This window comes from Gopherus evgoodei, chromosome 13 (assembly GCF_007399415.2).
Source record: "Gopherus evgoodei ecotype Sinaloan lineage chromosome 13, rGopEvg1_v1.p, whole genome shotgun sequence".
In the NCBI taxonomy this organism is placed as follows: domain Eukaryota; kingdom Metazoa; phylum Chordata; order Testudines; family Testudinidae; genus Gopherus; species Gopherus evgoodei.
The window spans coordinates 29621491-29636688 of NC_044334.1; the positions used below are offsets into that span (position 1 = coordinate 29621491).

The 15198-nt window shown below is 55.5% G+C and overlaps 1 protein-coding gene across 7 annotated transcripts in view; it reads right to left on the reverse strand.

Moving 5' to 3' along the window:
• Nucleotides 1-1270: 1270 nt before the first annotated feature.
• Nucleotides 1271-15198, reverse strand: part of LOC115661220 (trichohyalin-like) — a 57074-nt gene continuing 43146 nt past the window's right edge. For 4 of the 7 annotated variants that reach the window (XM_030583567.1, XM_030583564.1, XM_030583563.1 and 1 more), the window contains 8 exons: nucleotides 12814-12945; nucleotides 11592-11812; nucleotides 9786-9924; nucleotides 8722-8805; nucleotides 7254-7456; nucleotides 4545-4702; nucleotides 3297-3506; nucleotides 1271-2830 (listed from right to left, as the gene is read on the reverse strand). In XM_030583567.1, the coding sequence (XP_030439427.1) occupies nucleotides 2778-2830; nucleotides 3297-3506; nucleotides 4545-4702; nucleotides 7254-7456; nucleotides 8722-8805; nucleotides 9786-9924; nucleotides 11592-11812; nucleotides 12814-12945 (1200 nt within the window). In that variant the 3' untranslated portion in view covers nucleotides 1271-2777. The remainder of the gene's footprint in view (nucleotides 2831-3296; nucleotides 3507-4544; nucleotides 4703-7253; nucleotides 7457-8721; nucleotides 8806-9785; nucleotides 9925-11591; nucleotides 11813-12813; nucleotides 12946-15198) is intronic. The other 3 variants (XM_030583566.1, XM_030583565.1, XM_030583562.1) reach the window with 3 other exon arrangements.

Below are 15198 nucleotides of genomic sequence, written 5' to 3' on the forward strand. Positions count from 1 at the left end.
CTTCAGTGCCCCTGCGTGTGCTGATGAGCCCTTCGGGGGGTGGCAGGACCGCAGGGGCTGGGAACTTGTTTTGCAGGGAGAGTCATTCCCACCTCAAACCTGACTTTATAGCATTAGATGTAGGTTCCCCGGCTTTAGTATATAGTGGAAATAGCAACTGCAATGTATTTATTACCCTTTCCTCCCTCTCGTAGCCAGCCCCCTTGCATGTAAGTGTGATGGCTGTTTTGTTCTAATGCTGTTTATTAAAGCATAAAATGCTATGTGCTCTCTCTGTTTATTAGCATTCAGCATGGAATGGGCAGGTCCCTTCCCCACCAGCACAGAAGCGCAAGGTGCTTTGAGCACATCCCGATTACAGGCAGCCATGCCAGACCATCTGGGGGAAGCAGCCATTGCAGTTCTTAGGCACAGTACAAGCTATGGGACAAAGCTGGCCAGTTCAAATCCTGACTGCGACCAATGTACTATGCTGACCCCTCTACAGTCACCGCAGCCTCTTGCTCTGTCACCTATCGCAGACCCAGTCACATCCTTTTCTCCTGACCAACTTCCCAACCTCCTGGCCCCACACCCATGTCCGGGGATTAAGCTTGGCATTTTCAGCATTGCTCCACACAGCAGGTGCGTGTTGGGTGCTGAGGACTAGCTCCACAAAGGAACGTGGGCATCCCAATGCACAGCGGTGTCAGGCCATTGGCGGCTCTGGGCACGTGCACCACTAGACACATAGGCACCTGGGGAAACTTGCCAACTATAGGATTAGGTAGAAGCTGAGCAGGGGAGTTGAGGATCTCCGGCGTCCCTCTGTGGAACTAAACCTGAGCTCTTAGCATCACGGAAAACGACTCTGCTCCAATCCTACCGCCCCTTGGTAGGGTCTCTCTGCTGCTGACGCTATTGCAAGCGGATTATTTTGGAACAAGTCTCCCTGGTCAGCTCCTACAGTCTGACACCAGTGAGGTCAATTTGCCTCCTGCAGAACTGTGCATGTTATTAGATGTGACTAGAAACTGATGCAACTAGGAGGCATTTTGTGGGGGATAAAACATTTATTCTGGCCAAAGGTGTCACACAGCTCCAGTATTTGTGGGTTTCCTTGTTTTATGGTTTCTTGACCCACTGTCACCCTGCTACTGCAGATTTAGCCTGGCTCCAAACACTGCCCTGAAGGGCCTGCTTGACAAGCTTCTCTTATCCCCCAACAAAATTACCACCCCTCCTCCTCCAACCTCCCTTTCCCCCATACATATAAAACCAGGCAGTCCGAGCGTGCCCTGTTGTATTTATGTATAAAGTATCTACAGTCATGGTTGCAATACACTGGTCCATTGGAATGGACAGCAGTTGGAAACACCCTGCATATAATAAGAGATGGCTTGATTGTGCTGGTACGGTATTTAATGCCACAATATGGCGGAGCTAGGACTAGTGGGTTACCCATGGCTTGCAAGGCATAGGGAGTGCTCTGCCGGCTAGTCTTCAGGATGCACCAAAAATGTGGTTCCCCCTGAGGAGACCAAAGTCTTACCTTTCACATGAACACACTGGGCTTTTTAAAGACTCTTTGAAGCTCTGCGGCAAAAAAACTGATCAACATGCACTTTAGCAGCCCCATCGGCATTTAACCACAATATGCCAGTGCAGGGAATGAAGCTAGACTGTAGCAGCATATCTACAAAGACTGGTGCAGTGGAGCGAGCAAGCTTATTGGGACCATTTCACAGTGCTGACTGCCCCTGGAACTCACCCTCTGCCCAGGCTCAGAGATGGGGCGGTGGACAGTCATGCCTAGTGGTTGGAACAGGAGTCAGTAGCCAAGAATAGAAACGTGAGGAAGAGCTGGCATTAGATCTCAGAGCTGAGGGTCAGTGCTGGATTACCTGGACTGAGGCAAGGCACAAGTAGGACTGGATACAAGCAGGTACAGGAGCTATCACAGCCGTGGGCAAATGCGTTGACCAACTCCCAAACGCCACTGCTGCTGGGCTTAACGACTGGCCTGCTGCCACTGCCCATCAATCAGGGGCTGCAGCCAATCAGGCAGCCTACTGTAGGCCAGCTGCACTCATTAGCCTGCCCAGAGACTGGGTCCGCTGCAGGCCTCATACCTGACATCTAGGCTACTCTGATACACACCTGCCCCAGTTGCATTTTGCAAGCTGGCAAAGCACCGCAAGGTGGAGTTGCAAAGATGGCTCTGCTGCTACTTGGAGGTGGAGTGGGGGGACCCAGCCAGCCAGCAACAGCTGCAGAATCCTGAGCCAGCTGCAGCCCAACCAGCCAGAGCTGTGCCCAGACCTCTTGTGAGAGGCAGGCATGTGCTTCTGGAATATTTGACCAGAGACTCTTCCACTTGGGCTCCAGTGTTTGCCTGGACTTGCTCTTTGGACTGGCCCCAGCCCTAGATCCCCTCCCTGACCGATCACTCCCGTCTTCCCCCACTGACTGCAAGGGGTCTGATTGGAAGGGAACAAGGGCCTTGCTTCGCCAAGCAGGAAACTGAGCCCAGGAGCATAAAGAGCAGCCAAGAGTTCGTGACGGGGACGCTTCCACACAAGTTGCTCAGCAGAGAGCGTCCTGGGTCCTTCTCAAGCTCATGTGATCGGCTTCTTTCCTGACTCCCGGGAGCAGGGAATGCGCCGCTGGATACCCTCCAAGTCGAGCGTGACTCCACCCCTGCTATAGCCAGGCCTCCACCACGCACTGTCTATCCACAGGAGATGACTCTTCCACCTGCTCAGCTTCCTGTTCCCCAGCAGCACACATGCTACTTCCTACAGCTCGCCCCATGGAACTGTGGGACAGAGAGAGCTGCGGTCAGGTACCTCTGGAACAGGGAAAAGAGAAAAATCACGCAAGCTGGGCTCCGAACAATTGAGCTCCTTCCCACCCGTGCAGCTTGACACAGCTGGGTGAGATGGTTTCCCAGACCGTGGCAGATGCAGCCCAATATACGGAGAGGGAAGGAGGAAAGCGATTTGGTTGGGAGTGTGGGAGACAAGAAGTGGGTGAGGACGAGGACACAGGGGCAGGGGGAGGGTTTGAGGAAAGCCACAGTGACAGGGAAGGAAGGGGAGCTTAGAGACACTCAGCCCAGGTCCTCAGAGGTATTTAGGCACCTAAATGGCTTTCAATGGGCGGCAGGCAGCTCAATACCTTTGAGGATTGGGCTGCTGAACCCAGCACTGCTAGGTCATGGCTGCAAAGCCTGCGCAGCCGAATGGGGCAATCACAGCCTGCAGCTCACAGCTAGTCCCCAGGCCAGGCTGCAGGGAGCGCGCTGGCCCCATTACCTTTTCTCTGCCCTTCTGGCCTGGCTCTGCCCGCAGGGCGGCGAGGTCCTCCAGGCTGCGCCCCCGGTAAAGGGCATTCTCTGCCCGCAGCTCCCTCACGCGGCCCTGCAGCTGGCGCAGGAGCTTTGAGGACACAAAGCCGTGCTGCCCGAGTGGGGCGGCGGAGGAGGAGGAGGCGGTGGGGCAGAGATGGGTGTGCTCGCTCCGGTCCTGTGGGCAAGAAAAAGGAGAACGCTTTAGCCAGGGGTCAGACCACGTTGAGCACGGCTAGAGGCACACAGGCCCAGCACACCAGAGACACCAAGGCTGCTCCAACCTGGTCACTGGGGAGGTGCACAGTCAGGGGGCCAGAGCCTGGAACTAGGCCAGGAGATCTGGGTTCTGTTCCTGACTGCCACAGGCTTGTTGGGTGACCACAGAGAAGTCAGCGCAGTGAGTCTCAGTTTCCCCACTGTGCTGAGAGACATCTGGGTGAGACACATGATACCAGGGCTGCATGCACAGTAGGGTCTGACAAAATTAGTTAAGCACCATAACTCTCCCACAAGGCAGGAGAGGTTTGGGAACCCTGAAATGCAGCCATCTCTGGGGTGGAACAGGGCACCGGTTAACAGCACATGGCCACACTACCAAGAGATGAAGTAGAATGTGTCCAACTGAGAGTTCAGAGGGCATTGAGGGAGAGGAAGAATGGAGCTACCTGAGCTTGGATAGTGCCAGGACACTGGGGCTCAGGACTCATATACACCAAGTTGGGGCCTGGGATCCTCATGGAGCATAAGGGGTCAGTTCATGCGAGAGACAGCGCCTCCAGCCGCACAGGCCTCCTACACTGGCCCCCTGCAACTGGGATTGGGTTAGAGCTGTCTCTGAGGGAGGAGTGCAGCTTCCTGAAGCACCGCCACCATGTCCAAGTGCCAGCCCTGGCAGCCTCTGCTTGGCCCGTGAGTTCTCCAGGGGCACAGTATTAGGGGGCATGGCTGCAGGACACATAAGGTGCTGGGAGATATTAGGGCCACTGGAATAGCCCTGCAGCTTATGGCACCTATCAGGTGCTAACACTGACACTACTCTGCACCCAGGGCTGGATTCTAGCCTCCTGGACCATTATCTCCCTGAGCCTCTCCCTGCCTTGCCCATTACAATCCCCTGCTCCACAGACCCAACTCAACCCAGCACATGGCTAGAAGTGGCCCATGCCTGGCAAGCCAAGGAAGAGCTGCCATGTGCCCTCCCAGTGAGACTGACCCAAGCAGAGAGGTTCCCTGAACCAGCTGGGCCCCCTCACTGTCCTCACTTTAGCCAGAGGCGAGTGTTTCTCCTTTACCGTGGAAAGCCGCCCAATTTCTGCGTCCAGTCTCTCCACACTCCTGCGAAGGCCCCTGGGTCTGTCCCAGGAGAAGCGCCTGTCGGGGGAGATCACATTCCCTTATGGGCAGATGGCACTGGAAGGAAAGGCAGCCCAGTCTCTCCTCGGCCAGAGCGAGTTAACCTCGAGGAGTGACTCCCCCTCCCTCCACGGCAGGTTCCTACTGCAATATACGCAGTGTAGGGTGAATGGTGATCGGAGGAGGAGACACTGCTGAGATTCGGGAAGGGCAGCGGAGAGCTGTGTAGGCTTTCTCCAGAATAGGCACAAGGGCCAGAGTCCTCTGCATGGCAACCCCTCCCCCGCCCCCACTGATTCAGGGACTGGGCCCCAAATGGCCCACACAGACCCTTCCCCATCCCAAACATTCCTACGATATCCCCCAGAGTAACAGCCACACACACACACACACACACACACACATATCCCGAGGGCAGGTGACCAGATGTCCCGATTTTATTGGGACAGTCCCGATTTTTTCGGTCTTTTTCTCATACAGGCTCCTATTACCCCCACCCACTGTCCCGATTTTTCACACTTGCTGTCTGGTCACCCTACCCGAGGGTCAAACTCAGCCACCGGTTTAACAGTCAAGACAAGTGTCAGTGGATGAAAAGCTAAGGCTGCAGACTCCAGTCCCAGCTCCTGATTGCTGCTTTCAGCAGACAGTGGGCCTGGGGAGGGGTCATGCAGGGCTCCAGGAGGACTTGGGACAGCATGGAGAATGGGCGACGGGAATCTCACCCTCTCTCCTCAGCTCCCAGCTGCGACCCACCCTCCTCAGCCATCTCCCTGTGCAGAGCCCCCGCTGGGTTCCACCAAGTGACACCGGCGTAAAGCTGCCCTAGAGCACAGGACAGGCGGCCCTGGCCGCTTCCAGGTACCATCCCCCAGAAACTAGGCCAGGGCTCAAAGGGTTAACCCCGGTGAGTGCCCCAGAATGGGACAAACCCTCCATTGACTCTGGTGCCTCCTAGCTCATCCCCCGTGAAACACAGGGATCCACCACCCAGAGCCGATAGCAGCAGAATCCCATTTGCCAGCCAGGCTAGTATATTGTCTAGTAACGTTGTTATTAGTCCGCTTTAAGGGAACTGCTGACAATAGGCCCCCCCGGGGTGCTTGGCGCATGGCCTGTGCCCAGGGCGCTGCACATGTCGATGCCAGCGGTCACCTTTCCCTTACAAACTCCATACTGCAGCTGCAGGGAAAGACGCAGCCATTTCACTGAACAGCCTGGCGCCAGGGAAAGCCAGCGGCTCGAGGGCTCCAGGGGAGGGGTGAGATCCCAGGACCACGTGGCAATGAGGGAAGCTAGCTGGCTTGGGTGACCTTGTGGTCACTGCTGTCAACTTGGGCCAGGATGGTAATGGCCAAAAACTGTTACCACCAGGGGGCTGTTCAGAGGCTGGGTGAACCGCGTTTGAGGGGTCTCAGCCCAGTTTGAGGGGTCCCGACGAGCAGGCGTCCCCATCACTGGACTGTCAGCACGTCAGCAGACAGTGTAGGCCTGAATGGGCACCGGAGAATGAAATACCTCCCACAGCGCCTTCTGCTGCCTCAGCCAGCTCCAGCGCAGCACCCCAGGCTGTCACTGGGATTCCCTAACACCCAGCGGTGCCCAGGGAGCAAAGGCCTCACTCAGTCTCTAGTCTGGGCACCAGGCTGCTCTCTCTCTAGCTGACCCCAGCCACCCACCTGTCTCCTCCCTGACTTACTCCAGGGAGAGATTTTTAGAAGTGCTCAGCTCTGGCCTAACTCAGCTCCTGCTGACGTCAACAGTTAAACCCTCCACGGGTTCCAGCTGGGGCAGGTAGGCCAACTCCTCACCCCTCCTGAGGGGTCCCAGATCCACAGTGTGAGCCCCCAGAGCTCTTCGCAGGCTGGCGCCAGCCTCCAGCCATTGCCCAGCTGGGCAGAGGGGCCAGGGCCGGCTCCAGGTACCAGCTTAGCAAGTGCTTGGGGCGGCAACTCCGGAGCGGGGCAGCACGTCCAGGTATTCGGCGGCAATTTGGCGGAGGGTCCCTCACTCCCGCTCGGAGGAAAGGGCCTCCCACTGAATTGCCGCAGGTCACGATCGCAATTGCGCTTTTTTTTTTTTTTTTTGGCTGCTTGAGGCGGCAAAACCCCTGGAGCTGGCCCTGCGGGGAAGGCAAGGGGCTAGTTTTGATGCCCCCTTGTATCCCCGATTGATTTGTGAGCACTCAGCCCAGCCCCAGGGCGTTATGCCAAGGGGGCGAGGTTACGCTCTCCACTTTACAGGGGAGCTGGGCCCAGCACAAACGTTGGTGCCACCTGCCAGGCACTCCCACTTTTCCTGCAGTGCGTCACTCTGGGTGTGGAAGGGACATGGGGGATTCACTCGGGAGCAGCTCTCACATCTCCTGCTCCTTCAGCCCAGGGCACTGGCCACTGGGGACATGCTGCCACCCTCCATTTCTGGGCTTGCTCGAGGAAGCTGGAGATGTGGGCTAGAGTCCTGCACTTCAAAGCCCAATGAGGAGCAGAGGCCGGGCTGCTGGCAGGGGTAGGGCCCCTAACACTGCCTGTGGGATCTCTCTTCCCTCCCTCCCCAGCTATTCACTCACGTCTCCAGCGCCGCATTCAGCTCCTCCTCAAACTTGCGGGCCAGCTTGCAGGTGGTCTGGTCTTTCCAGTGGGCCATGCTCCTCTGGATGGCCCGCAGCTCGTGGTCCTTCTCCCGCAGCTGCTGGTGCAGCATCTGCTGCTCCCCCTCCCCAGCCTCCTTCAGCTGGCTGCGCTGCAGGCTGGCGATCTCCTGGAGGTGCTCCTGCAGGACGAGGCCAGTCAGCACAGCTGGTCCCAAGCCTCACATGCCCATTGTTTTCCCCACCCGACCTGGGCCAGAGGAACTGACAGGTGGGGGACTCATCATGTCTCTCACTCATGAAGGAAGCTAGACACAGGCTGCAGCAGTTAGGGTGACCAGATGTCCCTATTTTATAGGGACAGTCCTGATATTTGGGGCTTTTGTCCTATATAGGTGCCAATTACCCCCCACCTCCTGCCCTGATTTTTCACCCTTGCTATCTGGTCACCCTAGCTGCAGTGCTTGTACCCAGATCTGAAGGTCTGGGGAGGACGGTTCAGACCCAGGCTCATCTCAGTCTTGTCGGAGAAGCCGTCAATTCCAGGGGGATGCGTGGCCGGATGGATGGTGCATGGGCTGGAAGCTGAGATCCTGGCAGCCCATGACTAGGGAAGGTGATAGAGATCGTTCCTCCACTGACCCAGCCTGAATGGTACGTCCCTGTACTCCAGCCTTTCCCTTCTCAGCCACACAAGGCCACCAGAATGAACGTCCTTATGGGTGGGAGAGGCAACCCACAGGGCTGCAGCAGAGATCCTGGGGGCGGGGTGGGGAGATGAAGGTGGCTGCCTGGGGGCAGAGGTGAGAGTCTGGAGGGGAGACCACTTAGTGTCCACACCCTTTCTCCCACTCTGGAAACAGCAGGATAGGGTGACCAGACGTCCCAATAAAATCGAGACTGTCTCGATTTTGAGGAGTCTGTCCCACGTCTTGACCAGAGTACGGTTGGGATGCCATTTGTCCTGATATTTTGTTTCTTGGTCTTTGGCGGCAATTCAGCGGAGAGTCCTTCAGTTGCGGATGGTCTTCAGCGGTATTTCGGCGGCGGGTGCTTCTGTCTTTTGGTCAAAATACCACTGAAGACCATCCATGACTGAAGGGCTCTCTGCCAAATTGCTGCCGAACTCCCGGACAGGTGAGTGTAAAAAAAATGCCCCCGCACGGCGGTCCCGATATTTTCCCCTTAACATCTGGTCACCCTACAGCAGGATCTGGGAATCCAGCCCCAGGTCTCCAGCAGCGGAAGGCTGGGCTATGGCCAGCTTTGCTACCCAGCCCAGTCTCAGCATCTCTCTTGGTGGTGTGAAGCATCAGGCACAATCTCTGCTGAGCTCTACTGGGAGCCCAGGCTGAAGAGTGCTGGGTGCAGCCCGGCCTCACAGGACAGGGTAGTGGAAGAAATGCCCCCCAGGGCAGATCCGTGCCAGGCTCCCAGAGGGACGTACTTGGATGAGCTGCTCCTTCAGGGCCTCCAGGGCTTCCTTGCTCTCCAAGTGAAGCTGCTCTCGCTGCTGCCTCAGCTCCCACTCCTGCAAGTAGAAGGGACTTGCTGCTGTCAGGGTGCGGTCATACACCCTTGATGGCCACCCGCTGCCCATACACTGGTGTAGCATAGGGGTGGTGCTATGGTTGGCCACAAAGGCAGCTTTAATGGCTTCTCTCCTCCGCCAGGTTGTGTCCACCCTCCTCTCCCTTTCCTGTGGGCAGCTGTCTGCTCAGCACTAGAAGCACCAGGGGGCCAGTCAGCTCAGGGGCTGGTCTCTGCGGTGACACCAGATGCCAGATCTCATCTGTTTCACATTGAGCATTTAGGGAGGGGACAAATGGACCATTGCAATCCATATGGCACAGGGATCTGTGCCAAGCGCATGGCATATTCAACTCCATGGAGCCCTCCATGTCTGGATTTCAGGGACGCTGCTGCCCCCACCACTGCACTCTGCCAAGGAGCTGGTACTCCGCAGAACCTAGTCACAGCTTGCCAGAGAGGCAAGGCGCAGGGCACAAGGCCAGTAGCTGCTGGTGGCCCCAGGCTGGCAGTAACCCCAGGGGCATTGCTGGCTTTCTATTACTCCAGCAGCGCCCTCTCCAGCTGAGATCATAGCCCTGTTGTGTGGGCGCCGCATAGACACAGAGTACGACAAGTCCTGCCCTGAGGAGCTTACAGAATAAATAGACAAGAGAGACACAGGCTCTATCAGCCTTGAGTCAGGCCAGGGCGCCATCTAGATCTACATCCTGCTTCAGGCAGTGGCCACTTCCTGATGCATCAGTAAACAGAAAAGGAAAAGCCCACAATCCATCTGGCCAAATGTACTGCCCAGAGAGGGGAACACTGCTCCTGCCTCTATGGCTAGCAGCTTCTGCCCTGAAGCATGAGGCCCCTCGTCTTGGCCAGCATAACCATCAACGTCAGCAAACTACCCGGCCCCTTTGAAAGCTCCATCACGGCTTTTGGCTTTGTGGGAAATGAAACGATTTCTCCCCCCCCCCACTTCTCTCGAATCACCTTCTCCTCCTGGAAGTGAAGCATGGTGCAGTTCTGAGCTTCCAGCTCCTGCTGCAAGGCTCTGAGGTAGCGCTGGGTCTCCACGGTCACTGCATGCAGGAGCTGGAGTGCGTGGCTGGCCGAGAGGGGAGCTGGGCTCCTGCAGGAAACAAGCAGCGGTTTGGGAGGGGAACACCATGTAACCCATCTGGGCCTCCACGGATCAGCTGTGTGGAACTGACCCTGGCATCTCGGGATCTCACAGCATGCGCTTCTACTGCCTGAGCTAAAGGACTCGGCGTCTGCTGCAGCCTTGTAACTCTCTGTCCGGGGGAGCAGAGCCCAGCACTGTGCCAGTAGGGGCTATGCCGGCAGCACTCCCAGATGTGCTCACGCTGGGCACAGCCTGCTTGGGAATGGCGCTGTCAGATTAACGTTCCTAGGGGAGACCCAGATTGAAGTCCCTGTGCTGCTACAGACCTCCTGAGTGACCCTGACCAGTGTCCCTGGCTCAGTTCCCTCTGTGCAATGAGAGCAGCCCTGCCTTAGCACACAGGAAGGTTGTGAGGATAAATACTGAGGATGGTGAAGTGCCCAGATACCACAGGGATGGACACCCTAGACAGACAGATTTTAGGTTGGATATTAGGAAAAACTTTTTCACTCAGAGAGTGGTGAAGCACTGGAATGGGTTCCCTAGGGAGGTGGTGGAATCTCCTTCCTTAGAGGTTTTTAAGGTCAGGCTTGACAAAGCCCTGGCTGGGATGATTTAGTTGGGGATTGGTCCTGCTTTGAGCAGGGGTTGGACTAGATACCTCCTGAGATCCCTTCCAACCCTGATATTCTATGATTCTAAACAATGTCCTCCTCCCAGCTCTCAGGCTGGACGTAGGCGTCTACCATCTACTCATGGCTCAGCAGTTTATACGCAGCAGCCCCACTGGAAGATGTGGGCACGAGCCCTGGAATTTGTGGACCTACCGGAAGCCCCCCAGCAGCTCACGAGTCCAGCGGCCTCGGCCGACTATCGTAGGCCAAGTAGTTGTAGCCGTGTCAGTCCCAGGATATTAGACGCAAGATGTGGGAGGTGAGATCTTTCACTGGACCAACTTCCCGATGCTCCAGCAAAAGGCAATGAATGTGTCTCACTCACCAAGAGAAGTTGGTCCAATAAAGGCTCCTACCTGTCCCTCCTTGTCTCTCTGGTGACTGTTACTGTCCTGCGGTCAAACCCAGGGTCCCCAGCCACAGCGCAGGGCCTCACTGTGCTAAGCACCATACAAACCCCAGCACAAACTGATTGCAAGCTCTTTGGGGTGGGGACCACGGGAACCCCAGGAAACCATGAGGTTACAGTGTGATGGTGGTGATCCTGCTGTGGGGAGAGCTGGGGGCCCACAGGCAGCAGACACCAGCAGGGAAAGGGGCAGCCAGTGGGTGGGGTGCGAGTTGGTTCAGGGCATGCTCTCTACTGCAGCTTCAGGTGGGGATGCTCCTACAGAAGGCCTGGTGGCAACGAAATCTTCCATCCCCCCCACCCTTGGGGGGCAGTGGAAACACCAGCTGTTCTCAGCAGGGGGCGTGGATCCAGCCCTAAGACAATGACCTTCAGGACACAGCGGGTGAAAACCCCCCGGGCAGAGGGCCAGCCTAAGGCCTAGGCACCACGGAAGCCTAGGCTGTCTTCTGCCCAAAGGTAAATTTCCCAGGAGGAGCAGAACAAATGCAGCCGAGCCTGCTTGCATTGCTCACTGGGCAAGGTGGCAGGGTTTGGGCCTCCAAAGGCATTAAAAACCATGCCGCATTCAAGAGGTTAAAGGGCCTCACCCAGGAGCCATCAGCCCCCTGCCTCTCTCAGGAAGCAGGTCCTGGAGGCGTTGGCAGGCCAAGCCGATCTCCCTGGCCAGGGAGCGCTGGGCCTGCTCAGCTTGGGACTGCGCCTCCCGCTCCCGGGAGGACATTTCGTTCTGCGCAGCCCGCAAGTGGCTCTGCTCCTCCTCCAGCTGCTGCAGCGTCACTCTCAGCCGATCACTCTCACGAGCCCTCTCCTAGGGTGAGGGACACAAAAACAGAGGATTTAGCAACAATGCACTGGGAAGGAAATTTCTGCTCTCCCAGGACTGCCAGCTCCAAGCACTGCAGCACATCTGGATTGCTGCAATCGCAGGACTCCCAGCTCCGATCACAGCAGAATATCTGGACTGCTACAGCCCCAAGGTTCCCGGCTGTGAATCACATGTAGATGCAGCGTAGGTAATGTGAGTTTGTTTCTACCTGCTGGGAGGACCCATCACAGCCAGTTGCTTAGTAGGCGATTGTGACGAAGTGGGAATGTTCTCAATGTTTTCTCTGAGTGCTGGGTGGGTGCCTCAGTTTCCCCTATGCATTTCGTAAGTATCTAAGGGATGTGTGATTGTTGCAGAGCCCTAAGGGGCCAGTGTGATCCTGGCTGCACAGAGAATGGCTGCACCCTGTCTCCTGATGGCCTGGGCCCCTCCCCTGCAAGGTGCCAACTGAAGGTTGTTGGAGAACAAAGAGATCAGGTGACCTCCTGGCTCAGGAAAGAGACAAAGGCCAGAGGAGGGGCTGAAGGGGGGTTCAGTTTGGAGCTGGCTGGGGAAATGGAGGGAGGTCCAGAACCAGGTTCTGGGCTCCCTACCCCGCAAGATGGACCTGAGTGAAGGGTCCTGTTTTCTGAATCTACAAGCTCTGTTTTGGACTGTGTTCCTGTTGTCTAATAAACCTTCTGTGTTACTGACTGGCTGAGAGTCCCGGTGAATTGCAGGAAGTGGGGGGTGCAGGGCCCTGACTCCCCCACCCTCTGTGACAGGGATGAAGCTCCATTCACAACACTCAAGACACAGACTCCCTGGGATAGGACAGAACGATTCATGTTCAAGCAGGCTGGATCAATCGGGGGATGGGGATGAGCCAGTGGCTTCCCTCCTGCAGGGGAGTCAGGTCTCATCCTCCTCCATGTCCATGAGCCCCTAAACTCCTCATTCCCTCACTCCCTGTAATCGGGGGCTGGCCTGGCAGCCATCCCCACCTGCTCCAGCTCCTCGCGCAGTCTCCTTAGTGCCTCCATCTTCTCCTCCTGCAGCAACGTCCGCAGCTCGTCCAGCGCCTCCTGCTTCTCCTGCTGGAGCGAGTGGCCGTGGAGCTCCAGCTCCTGAATTCTCTGCAACACAAGCCGGGAGGAACCTGCTGTAACTCCAGCCATCCCATTTCTCTGCCTTTCCCCAGTGAGCCCTTTTCAGGCTGGCATACACTCTGTCCTGTGGGAAGCCCCATCACGACCAGGGCCGGCTCCAGGCACCAGCTTATCAAGCAGGTGCTTGAGGCGGCAACTTCGGAGAGGGGCGGCACTTTCACGTATTGGGCGGCAATTCAGCGGAGGGTCCCTCACTCCCGCTCTGAGCGAAGGACCTCTCACTGAATTGCCGCAGATTGCGATCGCTTTTTTTTTTTTTTTTGACTGCTTGGGGTGGCCAAACCCCTGAAGCCGGCCCTGATCACGACATACTGGCTTTGCCACAAGCCAGTTGCCACTCATATCCTACTCCACGTACAGCGCAGGGGGGCCAGCTTAGCCTGAAACACAGCACAGTCCGTGGGAGATAAAGTGACGTCAAAGAATCAGCACAGATTCCTGAGGTGTGTGGTCTGGTAAGTTGGGTTCTGGGCCCCACTCTGCTCCCGACCACTGTCTGGTGCTGAGCAAACAACTTCCCTGCTCGGGCCTCAGCTTCTCATCTGTTAAATGGGAATGACAATACTTCCCTACTGACCTCCACAGCAGGTTCTGAGCAAGCGGTTCATTTATGTTTATAAACTGATTTACAAATATAAACCTAATTAGTAGCAGTAGTAATCCTGCATTGTGACAGAATATACCCCCATGTCCACACCTTAAACAGCTTTGTACAAAATATGCCTGGTGAGGTACCATCTGAAAACCCATAATCTGCTAATCAGTAATGTCATGGCAAAATGCATGTAGCAGTATTATCTGGGAGTTATAAACATAATTTGATATCATGACTAAAAGTATGTTTTCCAGAGACGATTGAGGAGTGTCCAAACCAGTTCCTCAGAGACAAAGCCCAAGCTGTCGCCTCAGCCAGATGTAAACAAGGCTGCTAATGGGCCATTCTTTGGCAGGCAAAAAAAATCTACATCTTAGCAAAGAAACAGCATGGAGTTCCCATCCACACAGCCTGCCTGTTGCCATGCTCCCAGCTGGAAATGCTTCTCAAAGGGGGAACAGGACTATAAAAAGAAGGGGCAGACACTCCCAGGCACCCCTCCTTCACCCTCTCTCTCTGTCCACCGATTCACTGCATGAGAAGGAACAAAGGAAGCAGCCATTAAACAGAAGAAGGGCTCCTGGCCTAAGAAGTTTGGTCAGTGAGACTCTTGAGAGCATGTGGTGAGAAAACTTTGCTTTGAATTTAACATAGTTAAATTAGGAACCAGTTGCATTTTATCTTTATTTTTCTTGTAACTATTTCTGACTTTTATGCCTCATGACTTGTACTCACTTAAAATCTCCCTCTTTGTAGTTAATAAAGTTGTTTTATTGTTTATCTAAACCAGTGAGTTTAAATTGAAGTGTCAGGGAAACTCCATTTGGGGCAACAAAGTGTGCATATTATTCCTATTAAAGAAATATGATCTTTATGAATGTGTATTGTCCAGGAGAGGACTCGGCAGTACAGGACCTACGTTTCTGGGGGGAAATCTAGGACTGGGGGTGTGTTGAGGTCACCCTGCAGTATACCCAAGGCTGGTGAGAGCCAAGGTGTAGCTGGGAGTGACTTGCATGCTGGAGGCTGTTCGTGAGCAGGCCAGACTGGCGGCTACAGCAGCAAAGCAGTGCAAAAGGCACTCCAGGTTAGAGGGCAGGGGTGACACAGCTACTCACTAGTCTGGATTGTACCCTGGATACATCACACAATTAGTAGCAGTAGTAATCCTGAACCCATAAGCTCTACCAGTACCTCCCCATCACTCTGGAGCCACTGGAAAATCGCAGAATATTTTGCCAGCCATTTTTTGATGCTACAGGCTCCTTCAAAAAGAATCATAACCATGGCACCTCTTTGCAGCTCCCTGGAAACGATGATTGTGCCAGATCAACAGAGTCAGGGGAACATTTCATTTCCTAGCTCTGCGAAGTGTCTTAGAAGTCAGAGCCTCTGCCGCAAAGAAATGGGAAGAGAGGTTTGGACCCTCTGCTTTCAATGTGGCTCCACACAGGTTTGCTAAGCACAGCACACTGTGGGACTAGAAGCAAGCCAGACCATTGGCTCGCCATGTAAACATATGATAGCACTTCGCACTGACAGCACCATCCAGCAGAAGATCTCAACGCGCTTCCGAGAGGTGGGTGAAATATTCTTATCCCTATTTTACTGCTGGGAAAACTGAG